General features: G+C 44.5%; 1 protein-coding gene across 2 annotated transcripts in view; it reads left to right on the top strand.

The window, feature by feature from the left end:
* Positions 1 to 15143, top strand: part of PSMD1 (proteasome 26S subunit, non-ATPase 1) — an 80390-nt gene extending 65247 nt beyond the window's left edge. The window contains exons 22-25 of one of the 2 annotated variants that reach the window (XM_044289885.1): positions 3611 to 3697; positions 4266 to 4406; positions 5850 to 6000; positions 14979 to 15143. In XM_044289885.1, coding sequence (XP_044145820.1) covers positions 3611 to 3697; positions 4266 to 4406; positions 5850 to 5996 — 375 coding nt within the window. In that variant the 3' untranslated portion in view covers positions 5997 to 6000; positions 14979 to 15143. Of the gene's footprint in view, positions 1 to 3610; positions 3698 to 4265; positions 4407 to 5849; positions 6005 to 14978 lie in introns of both variants that reach the window. The other variant, XM_044289886.1, reaches the window with a different exon arrangement.
* Positions 15144 to 18628: the final 3485 nt, after the last annotated feature.

Genomic DNA, 18628 nt, shown 5'->3' with positions numbered 1-18628 from the left:
GGACACAAACCTATCATCGCACAATCATCCCACATGACTTGATCCGAGTTTTTAGGTTTCATGTAGCTAAAAAAAACTTTGCTTTCAATCTGGACTTTATGCATTCTCACATGGCACAGATTGGAGCTAGGTGCTTAAAAATTTGCTTATGTGCAGGTCTTGGTGACATCTGCTACATCCTTGATTTGCATAACCTTATGGCTTGTCCTTCTTGGTGTTCCAATTTCTGTGTAAAGGAGTGTATATGCAGAAATATACAAATATGTAAAAATCTGTCAGAATTACTTTTCCAGAAAGTGCATGTACATATACAAGTAAAAACAGTATTGTATTGCTTTCAACTGAAAGTCTTCCCTGTGATGGTGATCAGAGGACCTGTTAAATCACGTTTGACTATCATTGAGATGTCCATTTTTTTTTCTTCTTCAGACTGATCGTTTATTGGATCCTTTAGTGGAGTTTTTTCTAATGGTGCAAACATAGTTTTAGGAAACTTACTTTCAAATACCCTCTTAGGGTTAGAAGAAGGGAACCCTCAGTAGCCGGATCAGCTATGATGAGTGTGGTTTCAGTGGGCATCAAGTAGGGCTGAAACGATTACTCAATTGAATCGGGTAATTCGACACAAAAAAAAAATCCTTGCTGCAAATTTTTTGCATCAAGGATTTTTTGTCATGTGACCACGGAGCAGGAGTGAAGCGCTTGCTATTACTTACCGCTCCGTGGTTACCCACCGGCCAGTACTGCGCTGCACTGGATCCTGACACATCGTCAGGTCATAGTACACGTAAGCGTGCTCTATGACCCAACGCTGTATGACATCAGGACAGCAGTGCTGCTCGCGGAGAAGAAGCGGAAGGAGCTGTTGAGCGGAGCCCCTATAGGAAAGGTAAGTATTTTATTTCACTGGCACTGGGGACATGGCACTGAACGGGGACAGCTGGCAATGGATGGCATGGAGCGTCAGATGGGAGTGAGGGACATGGAGGGGCTGACTGGCACTGGGGGACATGGAGGGGCTGATCTGATGGCACTGGGGGACATGGAGGGGCTGATCTGATGGCACTGGGGGACATGGAGAGGCTGATCTGATGGCACTGGGGGACATGGAGGGGCTGATCTGATGGCACTGGGGGACATGGAGGGGCTGATCTGATGGCACTGGGGGACATGGAGGGGCTGATCTGATGGCACTGGGGGACATGGAGGGGCTGATCTGATGGCACTGGGGGAGTAGGGGACATGGAGGGGCTGATCTGATGGCACTGGGGGAGTAGGGGACATGGAGGGGCTGATCTGATGGGAGTGGGGGACATGGAGGGGCTGATCTGACGGCACTGGGGGAGTGGGGGACATGGAGGGGCTGATCTGACGGCACTGGGGGAGTAGGGGACATGGAGGGGCTGATCTGATGGCACTGGGGGAGTGGGGGACATGGAGGGGCTGATCTGATGGGAGTGGGGGAGTAGGGGACATGGAGGGGCTGATCTGATGGCACTGGGGGAGTAGGGGACATGGAGGGGCTGATCTGATGGCACTGGGGGAGTAGGGGACATGGAGGGGCTGATCTGATGTCACTCGGGGAGTAGGGGACATGGAGGGGCTGATCTGATGTCACTGGGGGGTGGGGACATGGAGGGGCTGATCTGATGGCACTGGGGGGGGGGGGACATGGAGGGGCTGATCTGATGGCACTGGGGGGGGGGGACATGGAGGGGCTGATCTGATGGCACTGGGGGGGGGGGGGACATGGAGGGGCTGATCTGATGGCACTGGGGGGGGGGACATGGAGGGGCTGATCTGATGGCACTGGGGGGGGACATGGCATGGAGGGGCTGACGGCACTGTGGTGGGGGAGAGCTGAAGGCACTGGGGGAACGGAGCTGATGGCACTGGGGTGGGGGGAACTGATGCACTTAAGCTGATCGCACAGGGGGGGAACGAAGGGTGTTGGGGACTGATGGTAGGGGGGTCTGAGGGAAAACAGTAATCATTTTTTATTATTAGATTACTCGATTAATCGTAAAAAAAAAAAATCACTAGAATACTTGATTTCTAAAATAATCGTTTCAGCCCGAGCATCAAGTAATGTCCTCCTCTGGGGGTGCTGCAGGGGATTTGAACACTCATTGCCAGATTTCCCTGAAGATTATAGCCAATGAGTCCTTTGTAAGGAGAAGCCTTATAACAAAAGAAAATGTCCGAAGTGGAAAGTTTTTATATTTTAATTTCTAAACTTTTAATGGTCCCTGTCATTTTTTTGATTAGCAGATAAGTAGGATCAGATGCTGTTAGAGGAAAGTCTTTCCTTTGAGAAGTTAAAGTGAAAGCTATCAAATCAAGATAATTTTTTTTGTTTCATGTTAAAGCAGCCATTACTTTATAGTTTTTTATTGACATGGCATTTTGAGGCCTGGTTTTGTGCAAGGTAAATTGCATTTTTAGGTGCTGTTTGAGAGTTCATATAAAATATAGAAACAGCGATATTTATTTTTTACATTGCTTTTTTTCTTTTTCTTGTTTACACTGTACATTTCACACTGAATAACCTGGTAAATGAGTTGTTCAGGTTATTTTGGTTGTGCTTATACCTAATAACTAACTAGTTTTTTGTTTTTTTTTTGCTTTTATGTAATGTACACATAGTAAAATGTGAAGCAGCGCTGTAGTAGTGATCTTCCGCCACTACAGTGTCAACAGTGCTGTCTAGCTTTGGCGCCGACTTCGGTCAGTGCAGCTACACAGACCAGCTGATCTTCTGGGGTGCGGAGGGTCAAGCTCTGCTTATCAGCTAGTGATGGACTGTGGAGGATAAGCCATAACGTAAAAAACCCTATACAACCCCTTTAGGGTACTTTCACACTAGCGCTGTTCGTATCAGGCAGGCAGTTCCGGCTACGGAACTGCCTGCCGGATCCGGAAAACTGTATGCAAACGTGAATATTTTTTTTTTTTTCCCTGGATCTGTTAGATGAATCCGCTAAAATACCGAACCTGTCTCTTCCGGTATCATCCGGAATAACGGAACCAGTATTTTATTTTATTTTTCAAACCTCAACGGGTAAAATTTTCTCCTATGTCCCGGCGCATGCGCAGACCGGAAAACCGGATCTGGCAATGCGGCACTTTGTACCGGATCCGTCATTAATACGTCTCTATGGAAATTAATACCAGATCCGGCAAGTGCAGTAGTGTTCCGGGATTTTGGCTGGAAAAAATATTGCAGCATACGGAACGGAAGACATCCTGATGCATACTGACTGGATTGCTTTCCATTCAGAATGCATTAGGACAAAACTATTTTTTTCCCGATATTGAGACCCATTACCTGATTTCCATACCGGAAAAGAATAACGCTAGTGTGAAAGTACCCTTAAATGTACAATTGTATTTCTCTTTTAAGAACGTTTTTTCAGCACACGCATTGCCTTATAATAACTGAACGCATTCCCTAGACCATATTATACCTTTTACAAAACAATGGCGCCAAACCTGTAAGATATCCATTTAGTGGACTTTTCTCTATGTAGCTCAGAATAGTCTGTAGCATCGCCATCTTGGAAATTCAGATGTTACCTTTTAGGTATTTTAATACTTTCTATTCTTTCAGGTCTCCACTGCTGTCTTATCCATTACAGCCAAGGCAAAGAAGAAGGAAAAAGAGAAGGAGAAGAAAGAGGAGGAAAAAATGGAAGTGGTGAGTCGTCTGCTTCTGTGGCTCCTTGTTCTATTACCGGCAATGATCATGGTCCTCCTAGACCAGGGTCCCTGATGCTCAGGCGCCACATGGGCCTCTTGGGCCTTTGCATGTGGCTTCATAGTTATTGGCTGCTCCCCATATTGTTGTACACAGTTGGCTCCGAGGATGTTATCATTTTAACCCTTTCCTTTTTTCAAAATTCTGACATAAATAAAAACCTAAAAATGTGCTTTTTTTCAGCAAAAGTACTGATGCAAACCAAATTACAACTTTGTATCGCCATAAATGTACCAGCTCATAGAGTAAATGTAACTTATTATTTATACCACACGGTGCGTGGTGTGGAAAAACAATGACGGTCAGTGGCCTGTTTAATAGCATGTGACACAACAACCAGTTCCAAGTATTCAAAATCTTGTGATCTGAAATTGGCAGGAGGTTGTGTCACAAATGTGATGGAGATCAGTTAGACTTTACCGCCAAGATACTGTACAAATGATAATATAGTTATAAGTGATACCTGCTCATATTCTTTGTACATGTGAGTCTTTGATTTTGTTTCTAGGATGAGACAGAAAAAAAAGAAGAGAAAAAGAAGGAACCAGAACCAAACTTCCAGCTCCTTGAGAACCCAGCTCGGGTGATGCCTGCCCAACTCAAAGTACTTACCATGCCAGAGGGCTCCAGATACCAACCTTTTAAACCTGTGAGTGCAGTTTAAGTTTTGATGGTCAATGTACCAAAGAATGATTTGAAGTATGTGCAAATGAACTTGAAGGGTTGGGGAGTTAGAGGGCTTGTCCAGCAGTGTTAATTGTTTCTCATACATGGCTCACAGGGGGTTAAAAATAAAAGCAGGCATAGTCCCCTTCCTTACTGATCGCCCGTCCTCCAGTCACAGCTGCTTTCCTCTTCCTGTCCTGGCTTTAAATAGGCCCTCCTAACGAATCTTTGGCTTTAGAAATGACCAGGCTCAACGGGCCTTTCCTGGCATTTCCGGTGTGTCGAGCCTGGAACAGGAAGGTGGGAGCAGCAGGGAATCAGTGAGAGTAAGGGTCCAATACACCGGGCCGGCACCCCCCACAGAACTGCCTATTCTTGTTCGCAGCTGCGGACAAGAATAGGACATGTTATTATTTTTTTTGCGGAGCCGCGGCCCGGAAGTTCGGGGCCGAAGCCTGGAAGTTCAGGGCCACGCTCCGGAAATGCAGATTCCTGCCCCATTGAGAATGAATGGGTCCGCCCCCGTTCCCGATATTGCGGAACGGATGCGGACTTGTGAATGGACCCCAAGTATGATATCATTTTTTTTTTTTTTTTTTTCTAACCCCATGTGAAACATAAAAAAAAGAAAAACACTGGACAAACCCTTTAATATCTACTTCTGTCTCTTGGGCGTGCTCACTGCATACTGATTTTTACAGTGTTCATATGCAGGGCTTGTCCTATTAGGAGAGCTGCTGCCCATGTGCCCTATTAAGGTATGTGAATGCTACATGAACCTCCTGCAGAGCGCTGCTTAAAAAAATAATGTAAAAAAATTGCTCCAGCATTGCAAGATCCATTTTTTGTGTATTACATGATCGAATATTCATTTAAATGGGTCCCATTTAAAACACATTTCCGAATGCAGGAAAAAAGTGTGGCTGTCCACAGCTTCCCCGGCACTAGCAGCCGAATGCTATAGGATTCAGCTGCCGGATCTGTGGTGATCATCTTAACAATGATTTAGAACAATGGTGGGTTTTCCCACAGTGGACATTTCTGACCTTTACACAGGATAGGTGCCAAATGTTTGATTGCTGGGGCAATAGCGCTGGGACACCCATAAATCGCTGGAACAGGTGTCCCAAGGCCCCCATTCCTTCTAAGTGCAAAACTACAGAGAGGAGCGTGGTGGGTGGTCAAACATACGCCCTGCTGCCCATTTAAAGTCTGTGGGGATGACAGAAACAACCAAAATCTATATTCGTCTCCTTCAAGACCCTCCTCGCTGCACGACTGCCCAGTAGGGCTCAGGACCCCACTGTAGTGATACGTTGATCCCTAGCGATCAGAAATGTTTTTACTTATCCCTTGGATAACTAATGTTGATTGTTTTAAGATTTTACACTTTTACTTTTTGGGTAAAATTACTTTTTCCCTACAGCTCTCAATTGGTGGCATCATCATTCTCAGGGATACTAGTGAGGAAGAAGAACAGCTAGTGGAACCTGTTGCTGCACATGGTCCAAAAATTGAGGAAGAGGAGCAAGAGCCAGAACCCCCAGAGCCATTTGAATATATTGACGACTAAATGTGTAGGTACAGAGATATCTGCGGTGTATAATACATATCCAAGGCTGGTATTTTTTGGTCACCAGCGAAGTGTAACCGCATGTGAAATTGTATTCCTAGTATAAAGGGATGTCTGCCAGCGGTTTTGGCCATGCGGACAGCACCAGGTAGGTGCTGGGGGAAGAGCATTACAAACATACCTCATTGTGAAGCTGGTCTTCCTGCAAGTGCAACGGGGGTGGAGCCTCACTGTGAAGTGCTATTAGCTCTCTGCATTAAGATACTTCCCAGCCTCTCCATTCTGCTACGAGTGACATCCTGGAGACTACAGCTGTCACTCAGAGGGGTGCCGTGAAGCAGCTCTGGGCAGAGGGCACATCATTTTGTAGCTCTGCCTCCTATGTGCTTGCAGGAGCAGAATTCGGGCAGGGCTGAGCTAAATGTCAGGCCATGTAAGTCTTGCAGTGCGTGAGCGCTTCTTCACTTGCTGGGGCAGCTCCGTACAGATGAAGTGCTGCTGGTGAGACTAATTGATTCATTAGAATCGATATGCTCATCTGTAATCTGCAAATATACTAAAATATTGCACCTCACAATAGACTGACGTTCTGTTTTGTGAAGATCGCTTCTGAGCAGTCATCTGAATATCCTCAGGCAGGTTTACAATGCAAAAGTTACACCTATCTATAGATAACACCGGACCCACCATAGCCAGTAGGTGATGGGGACGGCTCACCTCTTCTCCTCCCTACATTGTGACCTCCAGGGGCGGACTGTCCATAGACCCTAGGACACATAAGAATCTAGCGCTGTCCTGAGAACTTCTGCTGGGGCAGTATATTATGCTGCACTGTGCTATTGCGTCCTACTAGAACAGCATATTGTGCTGCACATTGCGGTTTGGTTCTGCTGCACAACCATATACAAACCAACAGAAAAAATGGCGTGGTGTTACACAGGCAGGAAGTGCTCTAAGCTAATCCATATGCAGTTGTGCATGTGTATACAGGGGAGCAAATCCTGCACTTGTAGCCCATTGCTTATGGCGATCCCCAGCAAAAATGCATACAGTGGAGGATGCCCGCAGTGGACCACAAGTACCATAATAGACATCCTACACACAATAGCAATTATGTGGATGTGATAACCAATATAACAATATAATATTTGCAAAGACAGGTGCACTCTGCGGTCTTACTAAACCCCCATACTGATGTTAAAATTGAGAGATTAGCCTACATATCCTACTGTGGAGGAAATGTCTTAGGTCCCGAGCTACTTGAGAAACCTTGGCGCGGTGCTCGGGCTAACACTCACCTGTGCCGTATGGGCAATACCAGGAGCCAGTGGGCAATACCAGGAGCCAGTGGACGAATTACAGGAGCGTAAGGTCCGACTCATAGCCCACTGGCTCCTGGTATTGCCCATATAGCACAGGTAAGTGAGTGTTAGGTGCCGAGCTACTTGAGAAACCTTGGCGCGATGCTTGGGCTCAGACATGTCCTCCACAGCAGGATATGTTGGCTAATCTCTCAATTTTAACATCAGTATGAGGGTTTAGTAAGACCGCAGAGTTCACCTGTCTTTGCAAATGTTATTATATTGCACAACCATATACCAAAGTGTAGCACACTACACTGCCTCTCTATGGTTTTGCTGCCCCCACCTACTTGCTGTTTGGCCCCATTAGCTATAATAGGGACCAGAGGAGATTTGGCCGGATATAGTTTCCTATATACATTTGAACTGCTGGTAACTGAACAGAGAAATGGCTCAAGGAGGATGGTTGGCCCCACAATCTGTACACGAAAAAGAATACAAAAGAAATCTGCAATCAGAAAATAAGAATAGATTAGAACATAAGAATATTTCATTAGGCTGGGTTCACATCTGCGTCCTTAATTCCGGCAATCTGAGAAGAGGGATAAGTTTTGTTTTTTTCCTTTTGTTATCAGACTGCTTGTTAGAAAAGGTAGCTCTACCCTACTGGGATCCCCAGCGATCAGCTACAATCTGCTGGAGAATCTAACTGCTTCAGTTTCCATGGAGCGCCACCACAGGGGAAAAGAAACATTACATTGTGTCCGTTGAAATCAATTGGCTGCCTGTGTTATAATGATCTGTCCTCCAGAGAGGGAGATGGTCTTTGTAACGGAAACTTGCTCTGATATATTTCTCAAGGAGGGACCTCCCTCTATTAGCTCAGAATGTCAGAATATGGTATTTGAAAATAGGTTTTATAAACTGGGAAACCCCTTTAAAAGGGTTATACCACAAATGTGTTATACTGGCATAACGGAAAGATTGCCGGTCTTTCTGTGGGTCACAAGAGACGATCAAGCATCTGCATGTCCCAGGGTGCATTGCAGTCAGCTCTAGTTAAGCCTTTCCTCCTGCGCATAGAAAATAGTCCCTGACATATAGCCCCAGAGATGCATGTGACATGTAATGCCCCCACAATGTCTTTCTCCGCTGAGATATAGCTATATACTTCTAGGAATTTTGTAGGGATGGTTGAACAATATTATACAGAAGCAGATGAATAAGCCCAGATATCGCCAGCACTGTGGGGATAGGAGAAGGGAAGTTAATAAGCATGTTGGTCCATCACTGAATGTAGGAGAAGGTGGACCAGAATAATAGACAGTAGGGGTGCTACCCGCTAAAAAGTGTAATGTACATAAAAAAGTGGTAGTTTGTATTGCAGTCATACTTCATTTAATACGCCCTGTTCATTGCATAGTAATACTTTTGGTGCACAATCCTTTTAGCATTATATAAGACAATAGTGGATAGCTCACTACTTATTCCCAATGGACCTGGTGCTCTAGCCTAGAAAACTGCTCACCCAAGCGGTCAAAGGGTAATGGTAAAAAGAAATGTATAAGGCTGGCACTCAACTATATGGAATCAGTTGAAAATGGCTATTTATTTAATACAACACAATTCAATAAACAATCAATAGATAAAATGTACAATACATAGTGCACAATATAAAATAGGCAATAATAAAAAACCGCAAATGATCAATGCACACGCTGTAGGCTATAATCTTGGGGGTATTGTCAAATATTCCCCAGGAGGCTCAAGATGTGTCTGAGAGATCAGACGATGTCCTCCTTGAAATGGTCCTCTAATTAAAGTGCAAGCTGGTTCCAAAGACGGCACTATGGCCGAATAGCTGACGGCTGTCGGGAAAGATATCCTGGATAGTGTGGATCTACCACGCAGTGTGTATCGGGCTGCAGGTGGGGAGTAAAGCGGGGACCGGTTTATCTTACCCTGTTGGTCGGGTCCGGTGGCTGGAGAATCTGTTCCTCCTACCGCTACTCACCACGATGCGCCGGCTTCTGCTCTCGCTGTTCGGCGTCCTCGCTCGAGATTAGTGTGTCACGTGGGGATAATCTCGCGGGACTTGCCTATTTAGTAGTTCGGTTTGCTTTTCCCTCCGGCTGATTTCAAAACGGATTTCTATGGAGCGCTCCAATATCCGAAAGGTTTTAAAAGTTTGTTCGGTAGTTCCGGATCATTCCTTATAGGGGTAAACTCGCCAGACGCGTTTCAGGGACGTCTCTCCCCTTCCTCAGTGGCTCTACCCCCATTGAAATGTAGCTTCCTTTTATGGTCCACTCGGTATCATCAAAAGCCTGGGTCAAAAGTCCAGTTCTGTCTGTTTATAGCATTCATGCGGTTTATATGCGGTATTCGTGCGGTTTATCATTTTTCACTTATAATCTTTCCTACTTATTATAATGGTAATATTTATCTAATAAAGGGAATATTTCCCAACAGTATTGTCCACAAAAAATATTTTTGTACAAATAAAAAACATATAAAATCAGTAATATGAAATCAATAATATACATATATATAATAAAACGCCATCTTCTCTTCATAATAAAACATAGTATTACTGCGGTATAAATATGTAAATGACAAAATAATATCTTAAAATCATTAATAAAAAAATCATTGATAAAAAACATTAAAAAGGGTGATGGAATCAATCTGATGTAGTATGGAAGGGGGGATATAAACCCTGGACTGGTCAGCAAAAAAGATGTCTAGTATCTTGAACCTTAATAGTAATCCAATAAGGCATCCATCCCTTCATAGTAGTGAGGTAATGGGAATGTGGGCCTGTCTCCAAGGGGAGGCCACAGTGCCACGAAACGGACACACATGTGACCCTCCCTTGGACGAGAGGTACACAAACCAACGTCTACAAAAAGCCGAAAATTTCGAGTTCCGCATTGAGGCCTGCTGGAATCAGGCTGCCAAAATCATATATATGACGTGATTCTGCCCGGGACATTCGTTCTACATGTTTACCCCCTCTCCAGTGGATGTTAATTTTTTTCAAGGGCCATGAATGTCAAACCCCTAGGGTCCTGATTATGGGCTTCTTTAAAATGCTTTGAAAGTGAGTGTTTCTGGTATCCTTTTTTGATGTTCGAGACGTGTTCAGAAATCCTCACTTTCAAAGTTCTCTTCGTCCTCCCGATATACTGCCTGGAACAAGGACATTGGATAAGGTATATTACACTCATTGTATTACAGGCCAAGTGATCTTTAATTTCCCATGTAAAGTTGTTCTGTGTTGAGCCAATCTTTTTGATATTTTTTGGGCCTTTGGTTACTTTACAACCGGCACATTGGCCTCATCGGTAAAACCCCTTTAGGCTCATCCAGTTTCCAGTATTTGGGTTTTGTTTCAACTTGTTTTTCACTGACGGGGCTATTTTTATACCTAAATTAGGTGCCCTTGTAAAAGTAATTTTTGGTTGCACTGGAATGAGTGTACCCAAAATTTTGTCTTGCAGTAGATGGGGCCAGTGTTTTCTAATAATTTCTTTAATTTTCTTGTATTGTACAGTATAGGGGAGTATTATACGGAATTGTGATTCCTGTTGGGTTTCTTGAGGGGATTTATTTGTCAAAAGGCTACTTCTCTGTATCTTCCTAACATTGTCCAATGCATCATCTAATATCATGTTTGGATAATTTTTGGAGACAAATTTCTTCTTCATCTCTGATGCTTCTATTTCAAATTGGGAATTCTCCGTACAATTCCGTTTTAGTCGCCGGAACTGTCCGAATGGTACGTTTAATAACCAGTTTGGAAGATGACAGCTCGAATGTAGAATAAAAGCATTTCTGGCTGAAGGTTTCTGATAGGTTTGACAGATATATTTATTTTCTCTTTTAGTAATTAGTAAATCTAAAAATTCTGTCCCCTCCAGTCCAATTTTAGCAGCAAACACCAAATTAAAAACGTTGTCGTTCAATGTATCTAAAAATGAACGTAGCATTTCCTCACCCCCCCTTCCAAATTAAAATCACATCATCTATATAACGCTGCCAGAGCACCAGGTCGCCCGGACGGCTCCCAGTCTTTTATTGCCTTCCCAAGGTACACAAGGACATGGAGAGCCCTCCGGGTCGCCCCATAGTATCTGGTATAGGCTCCCTGACAGCCAATCTTTCAAGATATATCGATACTTGGCTACAACCCCTAGTTAAAACAACACCATCTTACTTGAAAGACACAACACAAATTATTGATATTTTAGAAGGTCTCAATGTAGAACCAGACTGGATTATGGCTACACTCGATATCCAGTCACTGTACACGGTCATAAATCATGAGCAAGGGATCGATGCTATCAGTAGACAATTGCAAACAAATAGTTCAATAAAGTTGGCCCAAATTGAATATATATTAGAAGGTATCAGGCATATCTTACAACACAATTATTTTTATTTTGAGAAAGAATTTTATTTACAGATCAGAGGCACTGCAATGGGCACCAGGTTCGCCCCCAGCTACGCAAACCTGTTCCTAGCCCAATGGGAACAGGCGGCCATTGACCCATATCGCGGGGGCGACCTGGTGCTCTGGCAGCGTTATATAGATGATGTGATTTTAATTTGGAAGGGGGGTGAGGAAATGCTACGTTCATTTTTAGATACATTGAACGACAACGTTTTTAATTTGGTGTTAAATTTGCTGCTAAAATTGGACTGGAGGGGACAGAATTTTTAGATTTACTAATTACTAAAAGAGAAAATAAATATATCTGTCAAACCTATCAGAAACCTTCAGCCAGAAATGCTTTTATTCTACATTCGAGCTGTCATCTTCCAAACTGGTTATTAAACGTACCATTCGGACAGTTCCGGCGACTAAAACGGAATTGTACGGAGAATTCCCAATTTGAAATAGAAGCATCAGAGATGAAGAAGAAATTTGTCTCCAAAAATTATCCAAACATGATATTAGATGATGCATTGGACAATGTTAGGAAGATAGAGAAGTAGCCTTTTGACAAATAAATCCCCTCAAGAAACCCAACAGGAATCACAATTCCGTATAATACTCCCCTATACTATACAATACAAGAAAATTAAAGAAATTATTAGAAAACACTGGCCCCATCTACTGCAAGACAAAATTTTGGGTACACATTCCAGTGCAACCAAAAATTACTTTTACAAGGGCACCTAATTTAGGTATAAAAATAGCCCCGTCAGTGAAAAACAAGTTGAAACAAAACCCAAATACTGGAAACTGGATGAGCCTAAAGGGGTTTTACCGATGCGGCCAATGTGCCGGTTGTAAAGTAACCAAAGGCCCAAAAAATATCAAAAAGATTGGCTCAACACAGAACAACTTTACATGGGAAATTAAAGATCACTTGGCCTGTAATACAATGAGTGTAATATACCTTATCCAATGTCCTTGTTCCAGGCAGTATATCGGGAGGACGAAGAGAACTTTGAAAGTGAGGATTTCTGAACACGTCTCGAACATCAAAAAAGGATACCAGAAACACTCACTTTCAAAGCATTTTAAAGAAGCCCATAATCAGGACCCTAGGGGTTTGACATTCATGGCCCTTGAAAAAATTAACATCCACTGGAGAGGGGGTAAACATGTAGAACGAATGTCCCGGGCAGAATCACGTCATATATATGATTTTGGCAGCCTGATTCCAGCAGGCCTCAATGCGGAACTCGAAATTTTTGGCTTTTTGTAGACGTTGGTTTGTGTACCTCTCGTCCAAGGGAGGGTCACATGTGTGTCCGTTTCGTGGCACTGTGGCCTCCCCTTGGAGACAGGCCCACATTCCCATTACCTCACTACTATGAAGGGATGGATGCCTTATTGGATTACTATTAAGGTTCAAGATACTAGACATCTTTTTTGCTGACCAGTCCAGGGTTTATATCCCCCCTTCCATACTACATCAGATTGATTCCATCACCCTTTTTAATGTTTTTTATCAATGATTTTTTTATTAATGATTTTAAGATATTATTTTGTCATTTACATATTTATACCGCAGTAATACTATGTTTTATTATGAAGAGAAGATGGCGTTTTATTATATATATGTATATTATTGATTTCATATTACTGATTTTATATGTTTTTTATTTGTACAAAAATATTTTTTGTGGACAATACTGTTGGGAAATATTCCCTTTATTAGATAAATATTACCATTATAATAAGTAGGAAAGATTATAAGTGAAAAATGATAAACCGCACGAATACCGCATATAAACCGCATGAATGCTATAAACAGACAGAACTGGACTTTTGACCCAGGCTTTTGATGATACCGAGTGGACCATAAAAGGAAGCTACATTTCAATGGGGGTAGAGCCACTGAGGAAGGGGAGAGACGTCCCTGAAACGCGTCTGGCGAGTTTACCCCTATAAGGAATGATCCGGAACTACCGAACAAACTTTTAAAACCTTTCGGATATTGGAGCGCTCCATAGAAATCCGTTTTGAAATCAGCCGGAGGGAAAAGCAAACCGAACTACTAAATAGGCAAGTCCCGCGAGATTATCCCCACGTGACACACTAATCTCGAGCGAGGACGCCGAACAGCGAGAGCAGAAGCCGGCGCATCGTGGTGAGTAGCGGTAGGAGGAACAGATTCTCCAGCCACCGGACCCGACCAACAGGGTAAGATAAACCGGTCCCCGCTTTACTCCCCACCTGCAGCCCGATACACACTGCGTGGTAGATCCACACTATCCAGGATATCTTTCCCGACAGCCGTCAGCTATTCGGCCATAGTGCCGTCTTTGGAACCAGCTTGCACTTTAATTAGAGGACCATTTCAAGGAGGACATCATCTGATCTCTCAGACACATCTTGAGCCTCCTGGGGAATATTTGACAATACCCCCAAGATTATAGCCTACAGCGTGTGCATTGATCATTTGCGGTTTTTTATTATTGCCTATTTTATATTGTGCACTATGTATTGTACATTTTATCTATTGATTGTTTATTGAATTGTGTTGTATTAAATAAATAGCCATTTTCAACTGATTCCATATAGTTGAGTGCCAGCCTTATACATTTCTTTTTACCTTTTAGCATTATGTTAGCTATTGTGCATTGCCATTGCCCCACAAACATTTTAAACGCTACAATAATAGCACATTAGAATGGGAAAGATTTCAGGGACTAGTGAATTTATGCCTTTAAGGCCTCATGCACACGACAGTGTTTCGTTTCCGTGTCTGTTCCGTTTTTTTTTTTGTTTGGCGGAAAGGATGCGGACCCATTCATTTCAATGGGTCCGCAAAAAATGCGGACAGCACACCGTGTGCTGTCCGCATCAGTATGTCCGTTCCGTTGCCCCTCAAAAAAATAAAATAAATAGTGCATCTCCTATTTTCTTTCTAGTTTGCGGACAAGGATAAGCATTATTACAATGGATCCGCAAAAAAAACGGATCCGCAGAAAAAACGTATTCCATACGGAACGTCATCCGTTTTTTTTTTTTGCGGATCAGCAATTTGCGGACCGCAAAACACATACGGTTGTGTGCATGTAGCCTAATGATGATAAGAGAGCTGCATACAGAGCATAGAATGGGTTAATGATCGCAGGTCAGCAGTGGATGAGGATTATGAGGAGGGATTGTCCCTGTATTAATGCCTATATTTAACACTATTTTCTTTCTTTTCTGTAGGTTTGCTTTAATTTAATGTCTGATATCAGGATGAATGCCGGAAGCTGCAGCATCATGAAGGCTGCATGATAAATGTCTGCACCCCTTTCCTGTGCAGGATCCCTGGACTCCATGTTACTGATCACTGGTCTCTTTTCAAATAAAAATTAGAAAAAAGAAGTAAAACTTTGTTTTGTACCATTTATTTTAAAAAATCAGACAAAGCGGAAATAATAGTCTTGTTCTGCTATAATAGAGAAGAATAGGACAAACATAGGCAATGCTTTCTTCTAAGAACCTGCGACAGATTGAAAGAATGAAGTACCTCAAGTAATGTGTAGTTTAGGATCTGTCAGATGGGTTGTATGTGTTGTGGGTGGAATATGTATGTTGTGGGTATATTTCATGAGCAGTAATAAAGTGCAATGTTGAACACGAGGTGTTTTACGAATCTTCTTACTGATGGATTATCCTCAGGATGGGTCATCTATATATAATCATGAGGCTCTGACTCCTGGAGCCCCTTCTGATCAGCTGTTTAAAGAGGCAGTGAGCACCAGAGCCCCTTCCTAGATCAGTGACGGTGTTCATCAGTCATGTAGCCTAGGCCTAAGGTGCAATACCAAGCACAGCCACTATACAATGCACTGTGCTGTGCTTGGTATTCTGTGAAGGGGCTGGGCGCCACGGCCTCTTCAAACAGCTAATCGGTGGAGGTGCCGGGAGTCGGTCCCCCGTCAATAAGATATTAATGACCTTTCCTGAAGACAGGTCATCAGTATAGGAGCCCTGAAAGGCCCCTTTCATATGCAATAACTTGTCCAAGTAACGGGGACTTTAGCGAACCTTTGCTTGAACCTGTTTATATATTTAATAGATTTCTATCTGTATATAATCACAAGTATACTGCCACAGTGCAATTCCATTTATAGCTCGGCCAATGTGTCTTACAGCATAGAAGAAGCATGCATGGATAAAGAGTGCCACACCGTGCCCAGATGAGCAGGACACAGTGCCCAATGAGGGAGATTGATCAAAGCTGGTGTAAAAGAGAACTGGCTTAGATTCCCATAGCAACCAATCAGATCGATCATTTCATTTGCCTAAGGAGCTGTGAAAAATTAAAGTTGGCATCTGATTTTATATCAAGACATGGAGGCTCATATTGCTTAACTCTTTACTGAAACAGCAGCAAAGAAGACAATCGGAAAACATTTCTCCAATGAGGATATAAGTCCCTCCCCTTAGTCCCACATACAGGGACCTCCTTCATATATCTCCACTTCCTCTTTCTTTGCTGCTGCTGTTCAGTTAAGTACCCCACCACAGTCCTCCGGAGCTGTGGATGGGAATTTGCCTGTTTATATGGGATTTTGTATGTTTATATAACTTATTGTTTTATTTAGACTGTCGCTCCTCCCTTCAGGGATTGGACTTTTATTGGGTTGTTTTTTCACCTCTTCTTTTCTTATCTTCCCCTTTTGTTTCTGCAATCTATTATCAGTAGTTTCCTACGCTTTTCCCTTCTACCCTTCCTGGGAGGAAAGTTTTTCTCCCTCCGGTTCGGGTCAGAGCGGTCTCGCCGGTGCCTGGGTCTTACCTAATCCCACTGTGGGTCCCGCGTTTCTTCCTGCGGTCGCGGTTCCCGGGCGCCATCTTTTCTTGTCTCCTTCTTCTTGCGATCCTAGTATCGCGAGAGTTTGGCAGCCATCTTGGATTGCGCCTGAAGTCTCGGGATCTCGGGCGCGCTCTCCCTCCCTGCGCTTCGGCGTCCGAGATCTCGCGAGATTTCGGACGCCATAGTGCCTGCAGCCAACGGCAACCCCGTACTTGCCGCGCTCCTGTCCAGGTAGCTAGTTTAGGTTCTAGGGACTACAGTTCGTGTTACCCTCACAGGTTTTTACTCTATATACTGTGACAGTTTTCTCAGTTACCCCGTTCCTGCCTGAACGCCGCTAGGGTTAAGTTGCAACATGTCCCCTATTCCAGCCACCTTTTCATTGCTTCTAGGCAGCCCCACTCTGGAGGCTAACCCTGCTGACGCTGTGCCCCAAGCGGTGCTCCCTCCCGTGGGAGCTATTCCTCCTTCGGCAGATGCCCAGACTAAGGCTTTACAGCAATCCATTTCGGATGCCATTTTGTCCGCAATAGGCTCAGTTTCCTCAGCCCTCACCAGCTCCCTGTCCCAGGTCCTCTGTGCCCAGACAGTAACCATGACTCACGATACCACGGTATCACTACCCAATACCTCCAGAAACTCCCTGACTGATGGCCTAGTTCCATCATCTGACGGCGCGCTCCGGTCACGCAAAAGAGCCTGTCCGCGCCAGGCAGAACGTGCACGCAATTGGAAAACTGCTAGATCCCAGCCGCAACCAGAATCTGACTCTCAGGAGTCTGAGGAGGAGGTTAATTTGATTTCCCCAATGAACTCTGAGGGAGAAGAGTTTGATTTGGATGAGGGGCAACCTGAACCGGTTTCCCACCCGACTGCGGCTAAGTCGTCTTCGACCGATGCGCAGGCATCCCTTACGGATCCATCAGGTTCCCCTTTATTTGACTCTCTCCATCACCCCAGGTCATCTGAGTCCATGACCCTAAAACCTCTTAGTAAGGAGGCCAGGAACAAACTTCGGGCCGAATGCCCCCGTCCGGCAATACAGAACAAGGTGTGCGAAACACCTAAGGTCGTACAATTTTTGTCTAAATCAGGATTTAGCCCCCGTAGAGGCCTGGACTCAGCCCTTCGGGCTTGCCAGGACAAATTATTGGACTATGGGTTTGCTAGCCAAGATCTTTGATTTGGCGGAATCGCCGAAAGCGGAAGGCCGTCTGGTGGACACCGATGAGCTTAGAGTCTGGGTCCAAAGAGCCATATGCTTGGCTGGCAATGTCAACACCTCTATTGCCATTGAGCGCAGAAAGGCCATCCTAATAAAGATGGAGCCTAAATTGGCCAACATGGCCCTCACTGAGTCGGGCAGAGACGCCCAGGGGCTCCTATTCGGTGACCCCTTTATTAGGGAGCTGGGGAAATTTGTAGGCACATTTACTGCCCTTGATAAGGCGTAAACCTCTATTGCGCAAGGTTTTCAATAGCCGGGTTTCCTCCAGGGCCGGCAGTACAAGGGGCCGTCTGACCGGCCCTTCGTCTTTCCAGTCTCGAGACGAGGCCCCTCATCATCGTCCTCCGGTCAGGACCCGAGGCAACCGCCATCCTTCTTCCCGTCGCGAGGCTCCTTTGGACGGGGTACATCCTATCGAGGACAGCCGAACCTTTGCCGTCCCTTTGGTAAGTCAACCGGCTCTTCTCCCTTTTTCGGATCAGGGTGTGGGGGGCAGACTCCGGTCCTTTCCGCATGTGTGGGCTTCAATCACCTCGGATCCGTGGGTTTTGTCCACGATCCAGGGTTTTCACATAGAACTGGTGTCTACCCCGCATTCCATTGTGACTCCGCCGTTCACTCGGACGGCACTGACTGCCCAATCCCTCATAGACTAGGAATTAAATGGATTGCTCCTAAAGGGGGCCATAGAACCAGCTTCCCAGGTCCCGCTGGGGGTGATCAGCAACGTGTTCCTCGTAGAGAAAAAAGGGGGTCAATTCAGGCCAGTAATAAATCTGAAGGCCTTAAATTCCTTCGTAAGATACAGTCACTTCAAGATGGAGG

The sequence above is a fragment of the Bufo gargarizans genome, chromosome 4 (assembly GCF_014858855.1).
Source record: "Bufo gargarizans isolate SCDJY-AF-19 chromosome 4, ASM1485885v1, whole genome shotgun sequence".
In the NCBI taxonomy this organism is placed as follows: domain Eukaryota; kingdom Metazoa; phylum Chordata; class Amphibia; order Anura; family Bufonidae; genus Bufo; species Bufo gargarizans.
Note: the sequence above shows the minus strand (reverse complement) of the source record. Positions and strands in the feature narration are given on the sequence as shown.